The sequence below is a fragment of the Truncatella angustata genome (genome assembly GCF_020726525.1).
Source record: "Truncatella angustata strain MPI-SDFR-AT-0073 chromosome Unknown BKA67scaffold_15, whole genome shotgun sequence".
Taxonomy (NCBI): domain Eukaryota; kingdom Fungi; phylum Ascomycota; class Sordariomycetes; order Amphisphaeriales; family Sporocadaceae; genus Truncatella; species Truncatella angustata.
Genome location: NW_025763395.1, coordinates 78,837 through 91,649, shown reverse-complemented (window position 1 = coordinate 91,649; position 12,813 = coordinate 78,837). Strand labels below are relative to the sequence as shown.

The 12,813-nt window shown below is 51.4% G+C and overlaps 4 protein-coding genes across 4 annotated transcripts; 1 reads left to right on the top strand and 3 right to left on the bottom strand.

Moving 5' to 3' along the window:
• Positions 1-482: 482 nt before the first annotated feature.
• BKA67DRAFT_652010 (vera protein) lies at positions 483-2,407 on the top strand (the record flags this gene model as incomplete). The annotated part of the gene is made up of 3 exons (XM_046106094.1): positions 483-727; positions 817-1,343; positions 1,402-2,407. The coding sequence occupies exons 1-3, from the start codon at positions 590-592 to the stop codon at positions 2,405-2,407; spliced, it is 1,671 nt and encodes a 556-aa protein (XP_045950811.1). The 5' UTR covers positions 483-589.
• A 708-nt stretch (positions 2,408-3,115) lies between these two features.
• Positions 3,116-4,359, bottom strand: BKA67DRAFT_588795 (GRIM-19). The gene is made up of 3 exons (XM_046104389.1): positions 4,103-4,359; positions 3,530-3,636; positions 3,116-3,470 (listed from the first exon to the last, which is right to left on the bottom strand). The coding sequence occupies exons 1-3, from the start codon at positions 4,151-4,153 to the stop codon at positions 3,272-3,274; spliced, it is 357 nt and encodes a 118-aa protein (XP_045950810.1). The 5' UTR covers positions 4,154-4,359; the 3' UTR covers positions 3,116-3,271.
• Positions 4,360-5,254: 895 nt separating this feature from the next.
• BKA67DRAFT_506570 (uncharacterized protein) lies at positions 5,255-7,366 on the bottom strand (the record flags this gene model as incomplete). The annotated part of the gene is made up of 1 exon (XM_046097136.1): positions 5,255-7,366. A coding segment is annotated over one exon (2,112 nt), but the record flags the coding sequence as incomplete, so codon positions are not given.
• A 1,632-nt stretch (positions 7,367-8,998) lies between these two features.
• BKA67DRAFT_143809 (peroxidase) lies at positions 8,999-10,445 on the bottom strand. The gene is made up of 4 exons (XM_046095070.1): positions 10,305-10,445; positions 9,902-10,251; positions 9,455-9,839; positions 8,999-9,380 (listed from the first exon to the last, which is right to left on the bottom strand). The coding sequence occupies exons 2-4, from the start codon at positions 10,224-10,226 to the stop codon at positions 9,203-9,205; spliced, it is 888 nt and encodes a 295-aa protein (XP_045950808.1). The 5' UTR covers positions 10,227-10,251; positions 10,305-10,445; the 3' UTR covers positions 8,999-9,202.
• Between the last annotated feature and the right edge of the window lie 2,368 nt (positions 10,446-12,813).

Here is a 12,813-nt window from a genome sequence, read left to right as displayed (position 1 = left end):
ACGCCATTTCAGAACCACGCTGATGAGCTCCCTTCTTGTTACACTAGAACGGCGTGGCTCCAAGTCACAAGTGTGTGTATTGACGAAGGATAGCTTCGAAACGCGACAGTCAATGCGCATTCTAGCTTGATGAAACCAGACACTGAGTGGGCGACAGAAGACGATGACATGACACATTGCCCAGGCTGCCAGGTGAGCACATACATAGTAGCTATAAATCCACCGTAACTCATGTGCCTCAGCGGGTCCAAGCATCATAGCACTATACGTATTACCCAAGGTTAGGTACCAGAGCAGTGTATTTTTAGAGGTAGCCAATCAAACAAGTCGTATTTACGGGACAGCACGTAACTATCCGCTGCAGAATGCGACCGTACAGTACATAGGTACCTACTCTAGCGGGAATCGCCCTACGAGCACATATAGTTAACGCTAGATCAGCACGTGGCGTCAGACCGAGTCCGTTTTTTTTGCATCCCCGTACTCTTTTCCCTCGTTGTTGCTCTTTGCTTCAAGTTGTGGTTCATTTGTTTGGAACTTGTGGCGAACTGCGACTTCTTCGGTAAAAAGCGACGCGGTCAACGGCGCAATGACGGTTTTATCGAATGACGTCGGCACAGTCGTTCTGCGGGCGACGGTGCTTCTGGTCAGCTTCGTGATCGCACGATTTGCATACGGAGGTTATGTCGTCAGGAGACGATTTGCGGCACTCAAGAAGCAAGGAATCGTGAGTGTTCCAACCCGCCCATTGCGGTTGACGAGGGAATTTTTTTTTTTTCAACACTTCACCGTCGGCTAAACTGATCTCTACGTTAGCCCTTGATTCCCCATTCCATGATATGGGGACATCTCAAGATACTTGGCGAGTATAGCAATGCGAACCCCAAGGATATCAGCACGAACCACCTCAGCATCTGGTTCGTCGAGAACTGGGAGAATCTCTTTCCGGGAGAAAAGCAATGCCCCACGGTTGCCTACCTGGATCTCTGGCCCGTCTCGAACCCTGTCCTATTTTCTTTACACCCCAAGATCAGCGCGCAGTTCACCCAGACTACAAGCCTACCCAAGGATGTCATGGAGCGGGACTTCCTTAAACCGCTGACGGGCAACAAGGATATGGTATCGGCTGATGGTGAGCAGTGGAAGAGGTGGCGGTCGGTCTTCAATCCCGGATTCAGCCCCCGCGGAATCATGGCGCTCGTTCCGGCTATCATGGAGGATATGGTCACGTTTCTCAAAGTATTGGATTCCTATGCTGGTGACGAGGGGCAATGTGGTCAAGTTGTGCAGCTCGAGCAGCTCACCACTAACTTGACATTCGACATCATTGCTAAGGCTGTACTGTACGTACCTCAGGCTCCCTTATTTCCAAAGGAGTGGCTAATCATTCTATCAACCCAGTGGACTGAAGCTGAGTGAACAGTCAGGAAAGAGCAGCGCTCTCAAAACAGCCATGACCAACATGACCAAGCAAATAGGCACACGACCGTCCTTGAAGAGGATGCTGGAACCGTACAATCCTTGGTCCCAGGTTAAGCATAACAACCGAGTCATGAAGAAAGAACTTATGCCATCTATTCACAGCCACCTGTCATCCGTCGAGTCCGTGAAAGAGACCAAAACCATCATGGACTTGGCAGCGCAGTCAATACGGAAAGACGCCGGCCTCGAATCCGACCCCCAGTTTCTGGACAACATTCTTGAGAACCTCAAGGCCTTCCTCTTCGCCGGCCATGACACTACCGCCACGACGATCTGCTGGGTCTTCAAGCTGCTGGAGGAGAACCCGGAGTGCCTAGCCAAGCTGCGCCAGGAGCAAGACGAACAGCTTGGACGAAACCCCGACGACGCATCCCGGGTCATCCTCGAGAACCCGCACGTCCTGAACGCGATGCCCTACGCCCTAGGCTGCATCAAGGAGACCCTGCGCCTCTACACGCCCGCGGCCACCGCCCGGGCGGGCCAGCGGGGCTTCTTCCTCGTGGATCCCGTGACGGACATGCAGTACCCTACGGAACACTACGCTGTGGGCGATGGCACGCCTGGTTGCCATTACCGAGACGACGTGTGGCCGCGGCCTCGAGACTTCATTCCCGAGAGATGGCTCGCCAAGGACGGAGATCCGCTGTTCCCGATGAAGGATGCGTGGAGGCCGTTTGAGCTAGGCCCGCGGAACTGCATTGGTCAGGAACTGGCCGTAATGGAATTAAGATTGGTCCTTGCGCTGGTGGTCCGGAAGTTCGACATTCGCCAGGCATGGAATGAGTGGGATGAGCTCAAGGGCAACGGCGATACTCACGACATGATAGACGGCGAGCGCTTGTACATGGTTGGTGATGGTACAGGCCACACTAAAGACGAAACACCCGTACTGATCACGAGACGGGTAGTAGGCGTTGCAAGATAGATATGCATTAGACCTACGAATTATACTCCCGGGAAATACCTTTTCTTATGGCTACGCTGCCTTGAGATTTGGGACTTTGTGTTGCTTGATGACAGGTCGATAACGACCGGACCTGGCTTCGCCACAAAAAGAGCGCCCTCTCCACAGGGTGCGATCAAGACAACATTATGATTGCATGGAATGAGCAATATGCCTCAATGTGATCCTGCGTACTAACCGAGATGTATGGCGCCTCAATGCAAGCGCACGAGTGATTGGCGGTTCCCCAAACCGATCACTCTTGACCAACAAGCCAAAACGAAGAAAAGCTCAAGCTAACCAGTGGCTGGTCAATCCCGGACCAAACATTCGTGGGGCAACAAGACAAACTGCCAGTTGGAAACAGGTTCACTGCAATTCTTGGTCTCAATGGAGCCCATCCACTTGATGCGATTCAGTTCCAACACACCAGGGACACATGAGCATGCTGGAGCAAGAACATTGTATGCGACCTGCCCTCGGAAACTAGAATTGGAAGATCCGGAACACGAGGCTCGCTTTGTTTTCCCCCTACTACGAAAGACATGTAGATACTGTGGAGCCTCGTTGCCAAAGTCATGGATCATTGCATAGATTCGTTGGGAATCCCTACCTGCCTGTTCTTCTGGAGAGGCGCAATATCTTCTGCCCAGTTCCGGAACACACAACTCTTTAATTCGTAATCGTATGCATGTGCGTGTAAAAGATGTCATTCTATTGTCTGCGTTTTTGCGAGAAAAAAATGTACAGCGTCCGTCTGTACCACATTCACCTGGTAGACGTCCATCGAGTCGCAATCCACTCTTTCCAATGCCAGCCGTATGTTCTTTTTTCTTACAGCAGGATTTATTTCGTCGTGGAAGGAGTGACGGCATATGTTGGCCGCACGTATCGGTCGGAGTTGTAGACCTTGAAGTTGTCGCCCAGCAGCTCCTTCTCTCTTGCCTGGTCTGCCAAATGCCGTCTGACCAAGTCACGGTCTTCCTCGGCTTGCAGGAGGGGGATCAGGTGGATTCTGGACCACATCTTCTCGCGGGCGAGTTCACTTGTTGTCTCATCAGCATCAACCACGACCGCAAGGCTGGATGATCGCGTAGGACCTACTTCTGCTCACGAATACCCTGGCCTAGCTTGTAGAAACCGTAGACCATGATGGCGCCCATACCGAGGATGAGGGTACCGGGCCGGAAGGCACCTGCAGGCAAGTTGCGCTGTGGTACAAAGACATGTTAGCATTTGCTTGCTTATGTCTTACGAAAGGAAATCAAGCCGATGGTGCAGTGATGGTGCTGGGGTGCGGCTTTCAAGTCGCGTGCCAAATCATCGTAGTCCTCTCCGCGAACCCGATTGATCGCATGTTTGTCGCGTGACCAGCAAGACCAGCATTCCGAGTGATAGTGGGAGGATCAATCGTTCGAACATGTCGCCCACAGCGGGCAACTGAGCCGAGTGTGAGTCTTTGCTCGCCATGTGACTATCGAGCATAATCGCATGTCGCTCTTCTCAACGGTCGATCCACAACTGACTTGCGCCTGTAGCACAACGCTCAGGGGTTTCCCCAGGAGTCGCAATCGCGTGTGATTATTTCCCGGATCCTCCGCATGGTCCTCATTGTCCTCGTCGTCTCCGTGGTGGTTGTCGGTTGGGAGCTTGGATTCAAGAGCCAGCTTAACGTACCTTGTACTGCACGGGGCCATAGCCCCCAACGGGGGGCATATCTTGAGGCATTGTGTCGGTTCTTCGAATCAACTCGCTCTCGGAGAATCGATTCAGAGGGTATCGCGGGTCAATTGGGTGCTGACTGAGCTGTCGCTTGTGGTCTTCTCGTGCCGGCGATGATCATGGTGGAAGCTTCAATGAGCTGCCAGTCCAATGCAGCAGATCACGTGCAGCGGGTGGGGGCCGGCCCGTCGGGCTTTCCTGCAGTGAGGTCAATTGGAGGTGGCTTCAGTGGAGTTATTATTATCAGCGACCCCGGGCTTGCCTGGCTCACTATAACATGCGCTAGCAATCACTATACGTCGAGACGCTTGTGCATCGGAACGTTAAAAATAAGACATGTACATAGGTGCAACACGGGACAATATACGGCAGCGCTTCTTGATATCAGCCCGTGCCGATCGATACTTGGGCAATCAGGCCTCTTTCATCGTAAAGACAATGAAACCGCGAAAGGCACGGACAAGTACTACTCGTCATTTCGAGCATCACACGGCAAGGAGTGACCATACTCTACGGGTGTGCCACATTCTGCTGTCTCGTCTGTACTTTTGTGTGTATCCCATCAGAGTCCCTTCAAGGCAAGTAGTCCAAGTACGAAGAAAAAAAAAACCAGCCCAAGTAGTTGAAACAGATATACATTCCATTGTCGCTATGCAATATTCAAGTGTCCAGGTCCAGCGCGCAATCGTCGCTCGACCAACACCTGTAAGATCCTAAGAACTCCTTACAGCTATAAGATACAGATGACGGCTCTTGCCTCCAGGATTTCTTTTTCTTTTTTTCATCCCTTTTTTTTTTTTTTTTTTTACAAGATCAGCCGGCTTCCGCCTCTGCTTCAGCTGCAAGTTCTGCCTCTAATTGGGCCTCGAGGTCAAAGTCTTCCTCCTCTTCCTCCATCGCTGCATCTTCCTCGTCACCGGTACCCATTGGTGTTGGCAGCCCACTTCCATCTCCGCGACCTTGGTCACCAGCATTCTTGACATTCCGCAGGCCAGTGGTCCTATCCCTGGCGAGCTTTTGTTTCTTGGCGAGAACGCTGCCTTCGTCCTCAGTATCACCATCGCCGTCAGCAATCTTGCGTTTCCGACTCTTAGTCGTGCTGGCAGTATCGTCAAATTCAGATTGTCCGTCTGAGTCAGTACCAGCATCAGAGCCCATGAACTCCTCAAACTCTGCGTCCAGCTCGCCCCAATCCATGTTCTTGAGATCATCAACGGGACTCGTCGAGCCATCTTCTGGTTCAGCAGGCATAACACCGTACACATCTTGGACTTCATCGTCCTCATCTTCGTCGGATCCGTCATCGCCTCCCGACTCTTCAGTGCCATCATCATCACCATTGTCTCCGTCTACTGGGTCCTCAGGTATGGGGAGACTTGCGCTCTCGCTTTCCCTGCCATCTGCCTCGACGGGGGTGTGGCTGACGCGGTCTGCCGGATGTATTTGCGCGAGGAACGGCTCCACATCAAGCTGTGTCCACTGTGCAAGAGTGCCGGCTAACCAATCCTGGTTGACTATCTTGATGCTTGGAATCCGTGCAGCTTGGCGAACCTTTTGGGTTCGAGGTCTTAAGCTACTGATAACGAGATGTGTGACGTTCTTGCTGATTTTGTCCCGGATCTCGCCACCAAAGCTCTGAATCTGTAGACCAATCTCTGAGCGTTCAACATCTATACCTTGCGGGACTAAACCACTGAGGACGATGCTGCAACCCCGCAGAACGCGCTTCTTGATCCACTCAAGCAACTTGCCAACATCTGGAATAGTGTCTGCAGTGATGACGTCCGAGCCGGTCTCCTTTATCTGGGCTGCGACGCGGGACTCGTGTTGGGTGTAAAAGTTTCGGTGTAGTTGGGTGAGGTGCTCCTCGAGGTATTTCAATTCTTCGTCGTCGTCGCGGAGGAGATTGTGGCGAGTCGAGGGACTTTCAGAATGGCCATTTTGCTCCGTGGTTTGCGCTATTTCTGGTGTAGGAGTAGCTCCGGCATCAGCTGCCTCTTCTTTCTCTAACTCTTCTTGCAAGTGCAGAAGGGGTCGCTCGGTCAATTGCTTCTCAAGTGTGCGTTCCTGCTCTTCTGCCTGTAACTGAAGTAGTGCGTTCTCGTCGTCTGATGCAGCGGCAGCAGCTCTTTCATGTTCAAGTATATTGTTGGCGTGGCCAGGCGCATTCGGATTGCTCGAAGAACTGCCGTTAGGAGGAAGTGTGACAGGATTTGGCGCAGGAGCGAGGACGTCCTCTCGTTTGGGCAGAAAGCTGGAATTTATATCACCGATACCCCTGAAGAAGTCGTACGGCGTGACCTTGATCAGATTGGATCGGTTCATAGGCCAAACATCAGCGCGATCATCAATGACGACCACCATGTGCGTGCTAACGGGGAAGAGTCGCTGTAATCTCTTGGCTGCCATGCTCCCGTTCTCGTCGCGGCTAATGATCCGGTTGCCAAAGTACTTCATCTCGGGGTCAATGATCTTGGCAATCTCTTGTGCATATGCCCGAGTGCCCATGGTGTAAACATGCATCTCATACAGCTCCGAAAGTCTCTCGAGGAACTCTTCCAGGCCTGGTCGTAGTTTGATGTAGTATGAGCATTTCGGGGCATTGTCATGTTTCGGCCCATCATCAAGCTGGAAGCTGCGCACCTGCTTTACGGATTCGTGATTGGGATTTGTCGGGTCACGCTGCCACTCTCCGATTGTAGGCTCGACACAGGCATGGATGACGGTCTGATCCAAATCGACCACCAAACTGAGCTTGCGCTGCTTGAGAAGTCGCTCTTGAAGCTCCACCTCTTTCTTCTCGGCTTCGCTCGCACTGACTTTGAGGGCGACATTGTCGTGCACCATGGAGATGGTTGCACGATCAACGTCGAGCCCCTCTGCGGCCCAATTGGACTCGGTCATGTCTTTGCCGCACTTCGTGCAAAGCCCGGCGAACTGTGTATCGTGGGAGCATGGTTCGTCGATCACCACGAGAAGCTGGTCGCGACTGACGACGTCGCCCTCGGCAACATGCCACTTGTTGACAGTGCCGTCTGACGGACAGTCCCAGTCGCCGTACCCAGTCTCCTCGATTTCACGCTCCTCGCCGAGGTCAGGGTCGCCAATAGTGCGCTTGAACTTGAATGTGTATTGTAGGAGGGCTTCCTGTCTCTTGACCTTTTCACCTGTCCTTCTATGGAGTCGCGAGACCGTGATAGGGTAGCGTAAGCCGGGGCCGGTGGTGAATTGCCTGAGATTTGACATGGTGTCTGGCAGGTAGGGCAGTCGCAGGCGGAAATTGTGTTTTCGGCTACAGTCAAAGCGTGATGTCAGCGAAACGTGAAACCTTCATTGTTGCGCAGGGAGCATTGCGATGGTTGTGCAAGGATGTGGTCGCGTTGGAATGTGGGAGGCTCTCGACCCGGGTACAAGAGTTGACAGGGCAACAAATGCACATGAATGGGAGCATCACACAGCAGGATGCTCTGGCAGAGAAGTGTTGCGCCATAATAGAATACGAATCGTGAAGGATGGTTTTGCTTACGACGATCTCTGATTTTATCTATATCGGAGGCTTTGGGATCGATATACACTCATGAGCTCACATGCTCTAACAAGTCCCATTGCAGATGGTTCGACAAGGTAAAGATCAATCTGGATTTGGAGCTGGTCTCAAATTTCAGATATGAACAATGTCGCTATGACCTGCTTCCGCATCCAAATGCCGAGTTCGATTCGTCGAGGTGATGCCTCCGAGCAAATGTCGTTGGCTTGGTTGAACTTCCTAGCCGCGCTCGCTTTCAATGCCGGGGCCGTGAGATGCGCGACAAAGCTAACCTGGACTAATGAGAATAATAAAATGCCCAGACAGGCGTCCTTTGATTTTAGGCAGGCGGTGTATTCAAGGTGAATCAAGTTGAATCAAGATGAATGCTGGTGAAGACGAATGCGGAAAGGTGTCGGTTGTGCGACAGTGTGCAGCGGAGGTGTGGATGCTGTGGCTGTCGACTCCTGGTAAAGTCACAGCTGGAGAGGCGCCTGCGGATACCTGCACGTTGTACGGAGTACTGACGTCGTTTTGATGAGAAACCCCCGGACTCTAGGTACGCGGGATTTCGGAGGTCCAAGCTCAAGCTTCCAGACCTCAGTTGGCGCTTATCAGGGGGGGGGAGGGTTGTTGTTGTTGACGTTGCGGGTGTGTGGCACGTGGATTTGAGGAACACTCGGATCGATGCGCCAGGATGGGTTTACTTTAAATCGTAGGAATGGAGACGTAACAATCTGCAATAGGTCCAAAGCTACCAAGCTTGGTGCCAGCTTGTCCAGAAGTCGAATGTTGTAGTATCGTGATTAATGATGATATATGCACAAATCGTCTGACCACCCAAACCGCAACCCGCCGAACGTTTGCTTGGGGATGGAGGCAGCTTTTGTACACGAGCTGGAATCCCCTGACCCCACAAGCGGCCCGGGGGAGCTGTTCTACTGCACCATGGGCATTACATGCAGATGCGGGGCAGCATCAACTGCGGCTGATGAGAATCCATTCCATCCATTCCGTCCATTCCCTTCAACCTTCATCATTAACTCTGCTATGCACTGTGAGAGCAGCTTCTCACCCAGCAACTTTTCAACCAACAAGATCTGACAACAGTTTCTAGACATGGTGCCAACGAAAATCGACAGTCACTATTGGCCACCCTTCGCCATCGCCCTGCTTCTATGCCAAGGTTTGCAGCATGCCATGTCATGTGGAGCCTACGAAAGGCTGCTGTTTACGACAACCCTTCAATCAATGACATGCTGAGTTGCAGTTTTCTCCTCGGTACGACGAATGCTTCGCATGACTCAGTCTATCACTTGTCCATTTTAGTGAGCTAGCATTCTGTTTCAAGTGTGGTGTTTTCCTGCATCCGACGTCCCGCGTTTCTTCATCGTCTATGTCGCGTCGCTTCCAGGAGCAAGACCTCCCAACGCCAAACACTGCATGGTATTATACAAAGATTTTACATTTGTCTCCGTTGTCTGCTCTGTTGAAGGGCTGACCCACGACAGCACCCTTGTCGTGCTTTCTTACGAGTGGTAGCGAGCCCTCCAGGATGCTCCAGCAGCCATCCCATGAGGGCTCCGTCTGCTTGCGCCTGCGAACTGCATGGCGCGAGTTCTTCTTCTTGGAAATGCAGCCGTTACTACACTCGAACAGTCGGTCAGGGTGGACTCTTCAACTCCAAGAAGTCCCATCTTTTCCATTCTAGAGCACCAAGGCCGGTATTAGTATCTACCACTGTCTCTTATCCCGGGAAATATGGAACGGAAGAAACCTACGCTGGCACGAAGGCAGCTTCCCAGTCACTCAAACTGCTGCTAAATGAGGCCCAATCTGCACTGGTAGTGCTGGAGTTGCTCAGGTTAATGTCGCTCTGCAGGCTAGCTGGTGCTGTTCCGTCGGCAGTCTCCGTGTAGAAGTTAGTATCCAAAGCATCGACTGTGGAATCCAGGGCTGTGCCTGCAAGGTTCTTGGCTGCGCTGTGAGCTCCAACTAAAGCGATGAGTTCGGTTGCGGTGAAGCCTTTGGCCTCAAAATCGGAAATTATGGTGTCCGCGTCAGAGTTTGCACCGGGCAATTGCCCGGTAGGATTGGCAGTGCTTGAGTCCACACGACCAACTTTGAAAGAGATGGTAGGGCCAAGAGCAGCAGCAACGCCAAGCGCTGTGAATATGACAGTCGTGAGCAGGCATCCGTCTTGTTGTAGATACTTGGTAACAACTCACCGGCACCAAGTTGGATGATGTCCGCCGTACTGACATTATATTCGGTCGCCTTGTCGCCTAGTGTGCTACAGATATCCACCATCTGGCTATTTTCTCCTCGATCCGAGCATTCATTAGCAAGAATGAGCGATCCATCGCACGCTTCGGGGAAACAATCATGGAAAGTCGTTCGGATGGCTGCACGAGCATCATCTGTTGCAGCACCAGCACTGTCTACAAAGAGTGCTTTCAAGTCTGTGGCAACGTCTGTCCAAACAGAAGGGCAAGTTATCTGACCGGCAGCAACTGCACTAAGAATTGAGATGACAGGGACGCTCGAATGCATGATAGAAGATGCCGTATAATCAAAGATATAGTCGAGAGAATGAGAGTCGATGAGCGAAAGGCTGATAGTGATCCAGGCAAACTGCTAAGCGTAGGCGATTGCAGAGTTAAACTTCGGGTTGACGTTGATACGAACTATTGACAAACCTGGCGGTTTGTCCGTCTTATACCAGAAAAGCCGCTCGACAGGTGGTCGACCAGCCGCGGTCTTTCGTCTCACGTTGTCCCCAGACGCGCTTGCCGATCATGTTCGTCGTTACTCTGAACATAAAACCGTGAGCAATGACCTTGCCGATCATGGGTATCTAGTAGCATACACCGCGGCTGGACTATTTATCAAACGTGTCGGTAGAGCCCTTGAGGTAGTTGTCTGGTCCACTTCTGTGGATGAGTGTTCGGTCAGGTTGCATGCGAACAGACCTTGACCGGTTTGGAAAGAGGAACTATTTGTGGGCTCCATCGAAACATCCTCAATCCTCGTGCCTGTTTCTCATCCCACGTTTGTCTGCCCGCAGTACAGACCATGGTTGCCCCATGGGCAAAACATATCAAAGACTTGGAAAAGAAACACATATAATAGTGCCTGTTGGAATGAGTGGCGCTATCTAGGAATATTTGTGATCCACAATAATGTCTTCTTGATGGAACCACTGTATTACTGTGCCAAGACGTGAGTACGTCCTTGCAGTTTCATTTCTTACCTGACTTTCTATAACAATGGGCGTGTTCTGTAGACATGGCTATGGATAGCAAGTAAGAGGTAGCAGTGCGAGGTTGTTGATGGGACAACGATGTAGGGCTGTGAGAAGCGTCGAAAATCATGCAGAAACATGCGTTTGGCTCACCTGGACGAACTACCCACATTAATCGTCGGGGATTTCCAGAGCGTTGGACCACATCGAGAAGTTTGGTCTCAACTCGAAAGACATCTCGTACCCAGTCGGACCCCATATCTGACCGGCCCTTGTGCAACCCGGTCAATCGATGACGCGGCCATATAGGACGAACCCCAAAGGCTGAAGTTTCAGGTCGCAAACACTGCTTCCTATTCTTACGGAGCCTCGTTCGACCAATCTCTGGATGGACATTTGAGAGTGAGAACTCTGACCCGATAGTCTATATGGTGGACCCGGCAGTTAAGTATACGCTTGTGCTTTCGTTTCAGCTCATTGGCGCACTGATGTAACCCGCAAGCGCCTAAAATAAGCGACCTCTTTTATTCCCGTTCGCTTGCCGAGCATAAGTCCGGTAAAATAATTTGGCGGACGTAGAATGCTTCATGAATATCTGAAAATCGACAATTGCTATACAGTGGTCCTGAAATTTACTGACACAAGATCTGAAGGATTCGCGTTGATTTTACGCAAATGCCCTATCACAACGAGATCAAATATATTTCGCGACAGACGCGCTAGGTATCATTAGCTGTGGCCAAAGTGTCAATTAGCGTTAAGGATCACCTCTGATATTTCCCCATGGGGCAGTAATCGTCTGAGAAGAGCACGCGTATCATGGGCAACTGCGACAGCTGACGACGACGGGGTTCTTGCAGGATCTACTTTCCAGTCTCATCGCATCTGAGTACCTATACTGTAGTAGAACCCTATCCTCCAAACGTTGTGACCCTCCAAGAGATGTACCTGGTGCCTGGTTTCGACACAACGGGGAAACTACTTCATGTTTGTAAGGATTCTCAGATAAGCCCAATAATTGAGCACTGATGCACAGGGGCTGCAATTCGGCCTGCACGAGACTTTGAACACATATTATAATAGATTGGATAATTTTCGTACCCGCTGTCTTGAGCTTCTTCAGCCTAAGTTCTATTGACGGTGATGCGATTGCTTTGGGATGATAAAGTGTAATGGTGTCCAAATTCATGGGATAATTCCCCATGGTTGGATGCTCGTTTCTAGTGCCTCCAACGCGCTGCAAACTGCTTATCAGTGGCCCGGCGCCCTAACACTTATACCACACACGCACGTGCGTCAAAACTGGGCCTTCAACCTCCATAGAGACACCAACGATAAAATATTCAAACTGAGCGAACAGCTTAACTAGATGAGACAAGCATATACGGTTCCAGAGGACTAATCGCCGCGTATACATCGTCGGCGACACCCGGTATCCAAGCAAGGTTGTCCCCCGGCATGGTAGTGATAAGCAGTCAAGCCCTCGAAATTCTTCAGCAGGCCCTGCAAGATTGCCTGCTCATCACAGCCTTGCACATGCGACCGCGAGCTCTTATTAACGGTCAGACTCGGATGCGAATGGCTGTTAAGATTTGGACGCTACTCATGGACTTGAGAGCCACAGACAGACAGACTTGCAAGAGTCCAGCAAACATGTCTCCGAGTCTCGGCGGCACATACATAGTGTAGAAGCTACTGTATCTGGTTGCCTGGCTAAGCTAGACTCAGCTTTTAGCAACTCTTCCCCCCTCCGTCTAGGTTAGGATGATCTAATCTACTAGACTATCAGGTTAACATGGATAGCCAGTGTAGCATATGTACGGATGCCGCTACCAAAAGTCTTCGCCCGCCAAGACTTTCCGTACGTACTTTGGCGGCTGCTTGCGGATTGATTTA

Coding starts and splice junctions, on each gene's coding strand:
- BKA67DRAFT_143809 (XM_046095070.1), bottom strand. CDS start 10,226: ATGCATTCGAGCGTCCCTGTCATCTCAATTCTTAGTGCAGTTGCTGCC. Junction 9,840..9,901: donor CATCATCCAACTTGGTGCCG/GTGAGTTGTTAC, acceptor TCATATTCACAG/CGCTTGGCGTTGCTGCTGCT. Junction 9,381..9,454: donor GAAGCTGCCTTCGTGCCAGC/GTAGGTTTCTTC, acceptor TTGGTGCTCTAG/AATGGAAAAGATGGGACTTC.
- BKA67DRAFT_588795 (XM_046104389.1), bottom strand. CDS start 4,153: ATGCCTCAAGATATGCCCCCCGTTGGGGGCTATGGCCCCGTGCAGTAC. Junction 3,637..4,102: donor ATGGCCCCGTGCAGTACAAG/GTACGTTAAGCT, acceptor TTTGTACCACAG/CGCAACTTGCCTGCAGGTGC. Junction 3,471..3,529: donor CAGGGTATTCGTGAGCAGAA/GTAGGTCCTACG, acceptor TGAGACAACAAG/TGAACTCGCCCGCGAGAAGA.